The sequence below is a fragment of the Medicago sativa genome, chromosome 4 (genome assembly GCF_051527215.1).
Source record: "Medicago sativa cultivar Bolivia chromosome 4, Bolivia_mono, whole genome shotgun sequence".
NCBI lineage: Eukaryota > Viridiplantae > Streptophyta > Magnoliopsida > Fabales > Fabaceae > Medicago > Medicago sativa.
Genome location: NC_140752.1, coordinates 97,716,655 through 97,728,395, shown reverse-complemented (window position 1 = coordinate 97,728,395; position 11,741 = coordinate 97,716,655). Strand labels below are relative to the sequence as shown.

Genomic DNA, 11,741 nt, shown 5'->3' with positions numbered 1-11,741 from the left:
AATACTCTGCACACTACTTCCAAAATATTACTTTTAAAACTAACCAATAGTTAATAATGATAATTTGGTAAAATAACCATTCTCTTTCTCTTAATCATTGTATTTTTTAATATGTGTGTAAACACCTAAAACGACACTCATTTTAAAATGGAGGAAGTACTAAAAACAAAAACAAACACAAAACCCTTTTTTTTTTTTTTTCTTTTTTGACGAAACAAAACCCTTGCTCTAACAAAAGGTATTGCGCGCCTTTTATTATCCGTGTTATATGCTACACTACTGTCTCTCTCTCTCTCTCTCTCTCAAATCTCGATCACTGTGCTAGCTGCGGTTCTTCTCCTCTCAGGTTCTTTCATTCTTCTTTTCTTTTCAACATTTGTTTTTTTTAATTTTATTGCTGTTTTTTTTTTTATAGCGAAAACCGATTCTGTTTAGGGTTTTTCAATGTTATTTCATTTGGGTAAGAAACTAGGGTTGTGAAAGAAACTCATTCTGTTCTTCAACGGCATTTTATCTTATCTAGGTTTAATTTTATTGTTTCATAGTTTCCATTCACATTTTTGTTTTTTCATTTTCAGAAAAAGGAGTAGTAGTAATGGTCAAAAGTCAAGGAATCGATTCCTTTTTAAACGTGATACTTACTCACAAAGATCAAGACAACATAGCTTCCACTTCTCAACCCCAAAATTGTCCTGAAGAAAACGATGAGTATAGTGAGATTGTTATTCACGCTCAACAAAACTCAGATCAAATTACCAAGAATCGAATATGTCTCAAGAATTTCATCACCATTGTTCGTTTTTTAGCACTTCAAGATATGGCTTTTAGTATTGATCTTTTTGGCGAACAAACCGCTGAACAAAGACACCAAGAGGCTTTTCTTTCAATGGTCGAACTTATAGCATCATGGAATGATGAATTTTCCCAAGCCTTGTCCGGAAATGACTCCTATCTTTCCAAGTGGGCTTCATTTCCATTTCAAAAACATATCTTGCATATTCTTGCCAGTAGAGTGAAAAAGCATATCCGTGACGAAATTGGTGATTCCAAATTTTGCATTGTTCTTGATGGAGCTCGTGATAAATCAGAAAAGGAACAAATGCCTCTTATTTTGAGATTTGTTGATAAAAATGGGTTTATACAAGAGCGGTTTTTTGATATTGTGGATGTTGGATACAGTCGTTTTAATGCAGTAACTCTTAAGGAACAAGTTTGTGCTATACTTTCTCGACATTATCTTGATGTTTCTAACATTCGTGTCAAGGGTATGATGCTACCTGTGATATGAGAGAACAATGGAACAGCTTACAAGCGCTATTTTTGAATGAATGTCCTTCTGCATACTACATTCACTGTTTTGCACATAAGTTGGATCTTGCCTTGGTTGGTGCATCAACAGAAATTAGTCCAATTATACAATTCTTTTTTAGCTTGACTAACATTGTCAATTTTTTCTGTACTTGTCGTAAGCCCGATGATAAGTTACTAGCTGCCGAGTTAAATGAAATTGCACAGTTACTAGAAACCAGAGAGCTTGAAACTGGTGAAGGGGAAGATCGTATGGGTACTATGCAACAAGTTGGTGATGCTCGTTCGACATCATATTTTTCTCCTATTTGTAGCTTGATAAATAGGTATGATGCAACTTGTTGTATTTTAGAAAAACTTTCTGAGAATGGGTCAAATTATTGTCAAAATGGAGATGCTTATATGGCTTATAATCACTTGACTACATTTGAGTTTGTACTGGTCTTGCATTTGATGAAAAATACTATGGGGATAACTGATATTCTTTGTCAAGCTTTACAACAACAATATCCAAATGTAGTTAACATCAAGCATATAGTTCGCTCTACCAGAGCACTACTTCAAAATATGAGACAAGATGGTTGGGATAAGTTGTTAAAAACTGCGACATCTTTTTGTGATAAAAATGGTATTGATGTTCCTCAGTTCAATGCTCCGTATGTACCAATATCACGGCGCGCTCGTCGCGAACAGGTGGATCAAATCACATTAATGCAGTATTATAGAGAACAAGTATTTTTTATTGCCATCGACAAGCAAATACAAGAGTTGAATAGCAGGTTCAGTGACCAATCAATGGAGTTGTTGACTCTAGGCTCTGCTTTGGTTCCTAAGGATACTTACCAAGCTTTTAACATTGATAATATTTGCACTCTTGTAGAAAAATATTATCCCATGGATTTCAATGAGCAGGAGAAGATTACTTTGCGATTTCAACTTCAACATTTCATTATTGATGCTCGTCAAGATTCAACTTTGAAGAGCTTATCAACTATCCAAGAATTGTGTGCATGTTTGGCAGCAACGAAAAAGTCAGAAGTTTACTACTTGATTGATAGACTACTCCGCCTTATCATGACTCTTCCGGTTTCTACACCCACAACCGAAAGATCTTCGTCAGCAATGAAAACTTTCAAGTCTATGTTGAAAAACATGATGGAAGATGAGTTTATACCAGATAGCATGATAATTTACATTGAAAGGGAAATTGCTAAAAGTTTTAGTACTGATTCATTTATTGATGATCTCGAGTCACTCAATGAGTGCAATGACTCACAACTGTGTAGCTCTGTAAATGGTGGCATTGAAAGACCATCAGGTAATTATCTCTTCTTTTACTTTGAATTGTAAAATATCGAGTTTCCTTTCTGTTAGTTTAAACCTTATATGTCACTGGACATTCCTGCAATTCTGTTTACTTGAAAATGGTTTAGAGAGTTTCAGAAAAGAAATAACGATGCTACGTCTAATGTACATGAACCTAGACACACACACATACACACATTTAATGTCACAATGCGTTATATTAAATACTAGTAAGTTGGTTCCTGTTTGCAAGAAGTCACTAGATATCCTCATTGGTTTCTCTTGGAATGTGTGTGTATAGTGTGTGTGCGCGCGCGCAATACAAAAGGAACTAGTAGTCTGATAGCCCCCATGTTTTGGTTTTTCATCTTGTTGATTATGATAGCCATGTTTTCTCATTTAGGAACTAGTAGTCTGAGATTACTCTACATGATCTTACACACAGGTAGTTTAATGAATCCTAATTTTTCATTAAACACTGCATATTAGGTAAATCAAAATACCATGATTAATTATGTAGACCCATAGAGGTTCTAGGAATATGTTGAGATTCTGTAAATTGCTCATGATTCTCTTTGAATCTTGTCTTGATTTTTGTATTTTGTTGATTGTGTAATGAATCATCAGAACTGTGATTCATTTATATATACCCTAGCACTAGACCTGTTGTAGCAGTTTTTTGGGTCAAAGCTGACTGATACTTGTCAGGCACTTTGTTAAAGCTGTTCTGACTGTTTTGACAGCTAGTTACAAGGCTTTAATAGAGGAAGGGAAGGTCTATGGCAAGCTCTCATGAGCTTGCACTAGGTTTAGCTATACTACTCCCTTTAATAGAATACTAGTTTTTTCCTCTCTTAAGTTTGCAACCTTTTATTTGGTTTCTTACTCCTGCATAAGTTTGATAATTATTTCAAAGTGACATAGGCAAATAGCCAAATGTATGATGTGTGTCAAATTTCCATCACTAAAAATAAAGGGAACCCATTTACTCACTGACAGAGTTGCTTGACGAAGAAGAATCTGATGGACCTGTTCCGCTTCAAGTTGCTGATGATATGGTTGAGGATGACATCTCATTTAGGTATTGATTTTGGATTTTCAGATGCTTGTTCATGCATCTGTTGTGTTACCCAATCTTGGATTTTCAGATGCTTGTTCATGCATCTGTTGTGTTACTCAATCTTATCTTCTCACTTATGCATCTGTTGTGTTACTCAATCTTATCTTCTCACTTGTACCATCTAATTTTCATGCTTCCCATTTCACCCATATGCCAGATACCACCATTCTGTTAGAGATAGTACACTGACCAAATCTAATAAGATAGTCCCTCTTTGCGAGAAGAAGTCATTAGATTTCCATCCCTCACCGATTGATTCAAAACAGAATCATTAAGGCATGGCTATGAATCGTGTAGCTTTGCCTTTTGTGGGCACAATGTCTGTTGAAAACAGAATAATAATCATTATTCAAATTTTCCACTGGCAATTGTATTGGACAACAAATGTATTAAACACCAAAAGGCACATGACTTCATCTCACTTCTAAATATCTTTTAGTAGGTGACAATTATTCGTTAGTCTGATTCGTCTATTTATAACATAATGTTGTCATTTTTTTTCTGAAAAAAGAACAATTATATTTAACATCTTTAGTGTAGATCAAATTGAAAAGAAGCAATTGAAGGGTGATGTGATCATGCATATAGCATGGAAATTTAAATGCCAAATCAGTCCCTTAACATTGCATACTCTAATTATTTAGCCTACTGGACATTAAATGGTTTGGACATTTTTTGTTGTTAAAAAGAGCTGCAGATTTAAGTGTACCAAACTTGGGTGTGGAAGCAAGTAGCGATGTAACAGCCTACCTTTCTATCAGCAAGTAGATTCATTTGCATATGTAAGACTGTAGTACCTCACTTTGCTTTTGTTAAGTTCCATTTCAGCAGATACTTTGTGTTTATATATTTATTTATTGCTACAGGTACTTTGAAAAGGACATATAGATTTGTCTCAGTTTGGAATTGAGACAAGCAAATGTAAGTGTGTACTGTGTAGTACTTCCATACTCTTGAGCCTTGCCTTAATTATTGTTGATTTTGATGAATATATATATTTATGCTGCCAGCTGTAGTTGTTTCTTCTCCTATCATGCATGTTGTACGATATCTAGAGCTTGTTTAGTATGTGTATAAGTATGATAGAAGAATAAGCTTGTAAAGTGAGTACTTGAGAGATAGCTTAAGCATAGAGAGTGACGGTTATAAGGGAAATGCTACTGAACACAATACTTGGATTTTTTTCAAACTTCCGCATCTTTTTAGGGTTCAGACGTGTAATGGAATTTGGTATTTCATGTGTTTTAGATTAAGGAAACAAAAAGTTAAGAAAGATAAAGGGAACTATTATCTGCTTATTGTCTTGATTATTTATACTCAATAATGCTGATTCAATTCCCCCCTTTTGCAGACAAATTCAACGTTATCTTCTCTAGATGCTTTTGAGGATTTTGTTTCCAAGTCTGATGAATCCGGACAAGATGACCAGGATTTAAGATTTCAGTCTTGTAACCATCTTGACCATATGGATTAATCTAAGTAGCGTGGCTCTTTCAGCATCTATTTTTTTCAGTGTTGCTTTTCTACAGATACAAGAAACTGTGTTTTTTTTTTTGGCAAACATATATTTCTGTTTAAAAAGAAAAGTTTAATGGTTTTAATTTAATTGAAATCTTTCAAGGCTATGGAGTGAAGCACATGATTAATAAAATCCAAACCCATAATTTTATTTCATAATCTGCATGACTGTGTCTCTCGGAAGGTTAGAAGCTTTGAAGCATATAGTGAGTTGTTGACAATATGCTGTGTTAGTATCTCCTACCTAGCTTTTCTCATTGAGGTTTTTAAGGGATTTGGATTGCATGCATGCAGTAAGTGCATCACATGCATCTGAACCATTCCTTTCATTCAATGCTTCTTAAACATGCACATAATTTCTTTCTCAAATTGAAGGACACTGAAATTGCTTATATTCTGTCGACATAAAGCATGCCTTGTCTTGTATTATGATGATATGCCACCAAAACACCCTACGCAAACATTTTCGGGTTTCTGGAACTAAGAAACAGTATGTATGACACGACAATTGGCGGAAAAGTTTTTTAGTCTGTTGCAGATTGTATGCACACTCTTCCTAGCTTGGCGGTATGGCTTTGCAGTTTGTTTAGTTTAGAAGAGATGACATGACATGATATGAAGCTTCACCCATTGCATGTTTTCTACTTGAATATAATCAACATTCGTTCCTTCAACTCAACACCAGTATCCTACACTTGTCACTATTACTCATTATTTGAACACCAAATTTCCATGACCTGCAAAGTGCAAGAGTAGGGTACATACTAGTACTATGTTTGGTACCATAAGAAATAAGGTTATGATAGAGAGGTGGCTATTTGGTACCATGCCACTTATCAATGGGTAAACTCAGAACGTTAGAGATGCTTATTATGCATGGTATACTACTTGCCAATACATAGAGGGAAATGCTAACAACTCGCCTTAGTAACAACTTTTAACTAGTAAGTTTTTATAAAAATTGATGCATTTAATGCATTGAAAATTGAATTATTGTGATATGTTTAAATGCCAACAATCTAATCAATCATTGGTTGCTTGTTTGACATGCTAAATTCGCTAAATGGTCTTGTAACCATTAATTTGTTAGCAAATTAAGACCAAAGTTAGATGATAGAAAGGTTTAAATCCAGGTAAATAATTGATCGATATTATATTTGTAAAAAATAAAATAAAAAGGAGCTGAACAATATAATCAGAAACGATCTATTGTAACTGTTTACAACAGCACTGGGCAATCACCAAAAAAATTGCAGGTAGTGTCTTGCAAGAGCATATCAAAGTTTCAATTGATTAGTGAGTGCATTTCAAGTGCAAAGTAAATAATTAAGAAATAAATGTTTGACACTAACTATGTGAAATATTTCAACAAACATCCCAATGATTCAAAATTGGAAAGAATAATTGAAGTGAAATGCTTAAGCTACATAATTGCCTTTGCCAAATTCTGCTCGATAAACATGTGAAAACACCATCATGATCCACCTATTTAACATTTTGGACAATTTGGACAGATGAAACTTCAACTTCTAGAAGAAGCTTATCTAGGGAGCATCGGAGTCTAGTGAAGAACATAAATTATAGTCCTTTGAAGGTTGCGTTCTGCTTTTTTCTGATCTTGCCTCGCTCTTATAGACCTCATCATTTGAAATTTGGTTAGCTCTTAGTTGGAGTGTCATTGCTGCTCTTTGGAACCTCATAAATGGTTACACTGCTACCACCACTTTGAAGGATTTTATCTTCCTCGTTTTCCTCCTTTGACTGAAAGTTTTCAAGGATTTCAACAACCTGGCTCATAAGAGGTCTGCTTTTCGGGTTTTGGCTAAGACATTGGTATGCTAAAAGGGCCACCTTTGTTGCAGTTTTACTTGAATATTGCCCTTCAACTTTCGGGTCTAAAATTTTCAGAAGTTTTTTATTATGATTCAACAACGGGCGAGCCCATTCAACCAAGTTGTGCTCTCGGCTAGGCCTACTCTTGTCTAGTGCTCTCCTACCAATAAGTAATTCCAGTAGCACCACTCCAAAACCATACACATCGCTTCGAGCAGTCAAATGCCCTGTCCATATTGACAAATAGGTTACATAACAGATATAATCACAACTGATATATGATAATAGACACACATGTTAAAGTAGTGAATTGATCATCGTTTTTAAAGGACTGTCAAAAGGAGAAAAGTGACAGTTTCCCATACCATAACAAATTAATAATATATACTGGACTTCAGAAATAAAGTTTACTAAAATTTGACACAAGGGAAAAATTCACATCATGTTTTTGGGACAACTTAGCAGAAAGTTTACTTCCACCTTTTCTTTTTCGTTAAAAAATGTCTATCAAGAGAATGAAAAAGAAATCGAAAAAGCACAGGTTGCGATTTACAAGACACGGTAAAAGAGAAAAAGATTCAATATCACAAGTAGAATGGCATACCAATCCTAATATAGTATGTCATAGAACCCCACCTATACAGAGAGAAATTTAGAATATTGAAACTCATGTGCTTGTTACTTGTTTCTTCTTCCTTACTCCTCCATACAATACCCAGGTTGAAGAAATTAAGAGGATCCAATTTAATACCTCTTCAATTTGGTAATGAAATTCATGCATGCTTTCATTTCCAACAATAAAGTACACAAAAAGGCCACTAGGTCAGGATGGTCTTGCAACAGGTGTTTATGTCAACATCAACTCGTGTAAATTGCATAAGTATTGATAACGAAAGGGGAATGCTAACTTGTGCCCTTAAGGCACAAGTTAATAAATCAAATATAGAAATAGTTTATTGGAATGTGTGCATTACTTTTAATCTTTAACTTTTTAATGAATTGAATGCACAATTTTAAAAAAAGTTTCTTCTTTTAGGTTTCTTAACATGTGCCCTAAAGGCACAAGTTAGCACTACCCATAAAGAAAATATACTTTTATTGTCGATGAAGAACTTTTTATGTTTCAGAAATTTTAGAAAAGTGAAGATAACTGACAAAATAATTCAGCAAAAATAGATTCAAATAACTTACCAGTCATGACATACTCCGGAGCAGCATATCCATATGTGCCCATTACTCGAGTTGAAACATGTGTTTGATCCCCCATCGGCCCATCCTTTGCAAGGCCAAAGTCTGAAAGCTTGGCATTGAAATCCTGCAGATTTATGCCTCAATATTTAGATAGCTGAAACCTATGCAATCTTTACTTTTATAAAATGGATGAATTATGATGCTATTGAGTAGGACAGACAATTTTTCTTCTTCTGCTTGATAAATTTAATATTCTACTGGAGATGGAAAGTAGATAAATATGGTTTTCGGGGATAAGATTCCTCCAAAAAAAATTCAAGACAACGCCAACTACATGACAGCAGAAAGACATATTAACGAAGCAAAGCTCAGCAAACTCTCTACAGTTGACAGTAATAACCATTAGCTGAGACCATAAAGATGCTAAAATAAACTTCATCGACTGTTCAAGTGTCTAGTAAGTCAGGTTGAACAGAGGAATGATATTAGTTATGGATATGATAACAGTTCGATTTTTTCCTTTCAATAAAACAAAAAGTTGAAAGCAAAACTTATTCCACATTAGAAGGCAACACACCGCATCTAGCAAGATATTTGATGTCTTGAAGTCACGATATATGATAGGCCTTTCTGCACCATGAAGAAAAGCAAGCCCTCTTGCAGCATGCAAAGCAATCTTCATTCTTTTAGACCAAGTCAATGTTGAGCCCGCTCCTACCATCAAGAAACAATGGGACGATTAGGACTCTAAGAGGAAGTTTCCTTATCAGTATTTTCCTTAGTATACCATTAAATTGATTTATTCAATGCACTAAAATAATTGAATGGCTAGGATCATTGTAAATGGGACGCTAAGCACATGCATTGATGATAAGACGCTGCTTTGGCCTATTTGCTATTATTTTTTTAAAAAGCTGATTTATTTATTTAGAGGTTATGTAAAGCAAAAGTTAATTTTAATTTGGTTGCAATTTAAAACAGTTACAATTACAGTTTCTTTCAGAAAGTGAAAGAAACTACTTAAAGTAGCTTCTCAAAATAATCAGAAATATGAGTGTTTGGATTCTTTCTGCCAAAACTTTGAATAAATGCACTATATAGAAGGATTTTCTTTCAAAATAGGTGTCTTTTCTTTAAAAAAATCTGAAACAATTATGTTCTTTATCTTATTGTTATTACCAAGTCAAATTTCAAAAGAGGACAACTACAACTGAAACAGTTTTTCGAACATCCTGTTTACCTTTTATATTTCATCAAGCAAAAAGGAAGTACATCATAATCGTGTAGGATGTCAAAGGATAAATATTAAGGTGTTAAACTTTTGGGACCTTGGCTGCCCCCAAACAAACTACATATGGTACCAACTACCAAGGCCACCGACATAGAAGAGACAGAGGGCCAGAGAAAGAGGGAGAGCTGGAAGATGGTCTATACCATTTTGAAGCAGAAAGAAGCTTGAGCATAATAGTTGATTAACTAGTCTTTTAGATATAAAAATAATTAAGACGTAGTCAATGGCAAGATTAAGCACAACTGACCCAGTACCAGTTACAAATATGTTAATAATGTGAGTAATCCGGTTTCATTGCATAACCCTAATACTACTCAAAATTTAAATATTTGAATCTTACTGCGAAAAAGATGTTTCTCCAAGCTGTCACTAGCCATGTATTCATAGACCAACAACCGGTGTTCATCCTCACAGCAGTATCCAAAGAGCTTTACGAGATTCGGGTGACTGAATTGACCCAAATAGTTAACTTCAGCCTGGAATACAAACAAAATCAGACCATTTAAGTTTGGCCCTGTTTACTGCTCACTTGCATAAAAATTTTCTCACCACTCTAACTATCAACTGTCATTGTTCAACCATAAAATAACTGCATTTGGTTTTCACACCGGATGGTATCAGAATTGATTGATTTTGCCTCGTGTGTTTGCTTTCCGTCAGGCAAAACTGATTTTGACACCAAACCTCAGTTTTACTAGATGTGATAAAATTGAGTTGGGATCCTCACCATTTCTTTTGAGGAAATGGAGGGGAAATGGAGGGTTCCAATTGGAGATAGAAAAACACAAAAAGTAAATAATTTACAATAATTCTCACATCAAACTTGCTTTTAAAGTAAAAACATTCATAGAATGTTCGGTTCAACTTCTAGATGAGCCAAACATTCATAGAATGCTTGGTTTCTCTATTGTAGGATTGATTTTGCCTCCAAAATCGATTCTACTTGAAACTAGATATTAAAGCTTCTAATTCTAGAATTGGTTTTTACACTCGAATATATTGTTCAACTCACTTTTACATGAATGTATCCGAACATAAACTATTTTACCTTCAACTTGATTTTAGCTAGAATCAATTTTATAGAATCAATTCATTCAAAACCAATTTTTCTCACAGCACCAACCAACTTTTAATTCAATCTAAACCAAACCAACTTAAAGCACAAATTAAAAACAAAACCATTAATGTGTAACATAAAACAAACATTAAATTCAATTATGAGGAATGGTAGACATTAAACACTCAACCCTTAACGCTAAATAACTTACAAGCCATTCACGATCGCCTTGAAATCCTTCGCGGTTAAGTTCTTTAATGGCGACTTCAGTGGATTTATAACCAGCCCTTACACTATCATCAATAACACCTTTATACACAACACCAAATCCACCTTCTCCTAAAATGAAATCGGGACGAAATTGTTTGGTAGCGAGTCTCAATTCGTTGTAAGTAAAAATGTGAACGTTGCTGTATCCAGCACCTTCGCGAAGTTCTTTGATATTCATGGAACCGGTACCTAATGGAGTCGTTCGTGCACCGGAATCATTTCCAACTGAAATCGGAATCGAATTATATAATCGATTAATCAATTAATCAACAAAAAAAAAAAGAGAGAAAGGGATCGTAATTACTTACCTGCGGATTTAGGTTTAGAATCGGAAAGAGAAATGTGATTATGTTCTTGTTCAATGATGCTGAAGCAAATCCCCATGAATCTGGATCTGAACCGAAATCACAATCACGACATTTCGATGATTCTGTTCTGTGTGAAAAAGGAAAAGGAATGGAAGTGGATTTTGAACAGTTAAGAGAAAGAGAAAGATAGTGAAGAAGAACGAAGAATGATTCAAACAGTGAAGGCGAGGAAAGCGCCAAACAAAACGTTTTCTAATCAATCAATCCTTCTCTCTCTCTCTCTCCACATTTGCTTCCATTTCTGTTATTTCAAACAAAATGTCTTTCACTTACGTTATTTCCACTTTTGCCATTTTTTTTTTAATAGTTATCGATCGGATTTGAACATCAATCACAGCGTCCGCGTCCGACTTAACAATTTCGACAGCAAAATAAATGAAATTTTTTATGAGTGAATAGGCATTTTGGTCCTCAAATTTGCATGTATCGGTCAATTTTATCTCTCAATTTTTTTAAATAGCCAATACGTCATTGAATTTT

General features: G+C 34.5%; 2 protein-coding genes across 2 annotated transcripts; one reads left to right on the top strand and one right to left on the bottom strand.

Moving 5' to 3' along the window:
- Positions 1-245: 245 nt before the first annotated feature.
- Positions 246-5,358, top strand: LOC146934387 (uncharacterized). Its single transcript, XM_085706264.1, has 6 exons — positions 246-346; positions 579-2,626; positions 3,613-3,694; positions 4,423-4,515; positions 4,600-4,654; positions 5,085-5,358. The coding sequence occupies exons 2-4, from the start codon at positions 1,285-1,287 to the stop codon at positions 4,499-4,501; spliced, it is 1,503 nt and encodes a 500-aa protein (XP_085562390.1). The 5' UTR covers positions 246-346; positions 579-1,284; the 3' UTR covers positions 4,502-4,515; positions 4,600-4,654; positions 5,085-5,358.
- Positions 5,359-6,526: 1,168 nt separating this feature from the next.
- Positions 6,527-11,532, bottom strand: LOC146934386 (Protein kinase superfamily protein). The gene is made up of 6 exons (XM_085706265.1): positions 11,202-11,532; positions 10,835-11,118; positions 9,907-10,042; positions 8,853-8,989; positions 8,276-8,399; positions 6,527-7,311 (listed from the first exon to the last, which is right to left on the bottom strand). The coding sequence occupies exons 1-6, from the start codon at positions 11,275-11,277 to the stop codon at positions 6,908-6,910; spliced, it is 1,161 nt and encodes a 386-aa protein (XP_085562391.1). The 5' UTR covers positions 11,278-11,532; the 3' UTR covers positions 6,527-6,907.
- Between the last annotated feature and the right edge of the window lie 209 nt (positions 11,533-11,741).

Bases quoted from the DNA above. Each gene is read 5' to 3' on its own strand.
- LOC146934387 (XM_085706264.1), top strand. From the start codon at position 1,285: ATGAGAGAACAATGGAACAGCTTACAAGCGCTATTTTTGAATGAATGT. The intron at 2,627-3,612 runs GTAATTATCTCT...ACTCACTGACAG, and splicing joins TGGCATTGAAAGACCATCAG to AGTTGCTTGACGAAGAAGAA. The intron at 3,695-4,422 runs GTATTGATTTTG...GTTGTTAAAAAG, and splicing joins GAGGATGACATCTCATTTAG to AGCTGCAGATTTAAGTGTAC.
- LOC146934386 (XM_085706265.1), bottom strand. From the start codon at position 11,277: ATGGGGATTTGCTTCAGCATCATTGAACAAGAACATAATCACATTTCT. The intron at 10,043-10,834 runs GTAAGTTATTTA...TTTGTATTCCAG, and splicing joins AAGGCGATCGTGAATGGCTT to GCTGAAGTTAACTATTTGGG. The intron at 8,990-9,906 runs GTAAGATTCAAA...TCTTGATGGTAG, and splicing joins GGAGAAACATCTTTTTCGCA to GAGCGGGCTCAACATTGACT.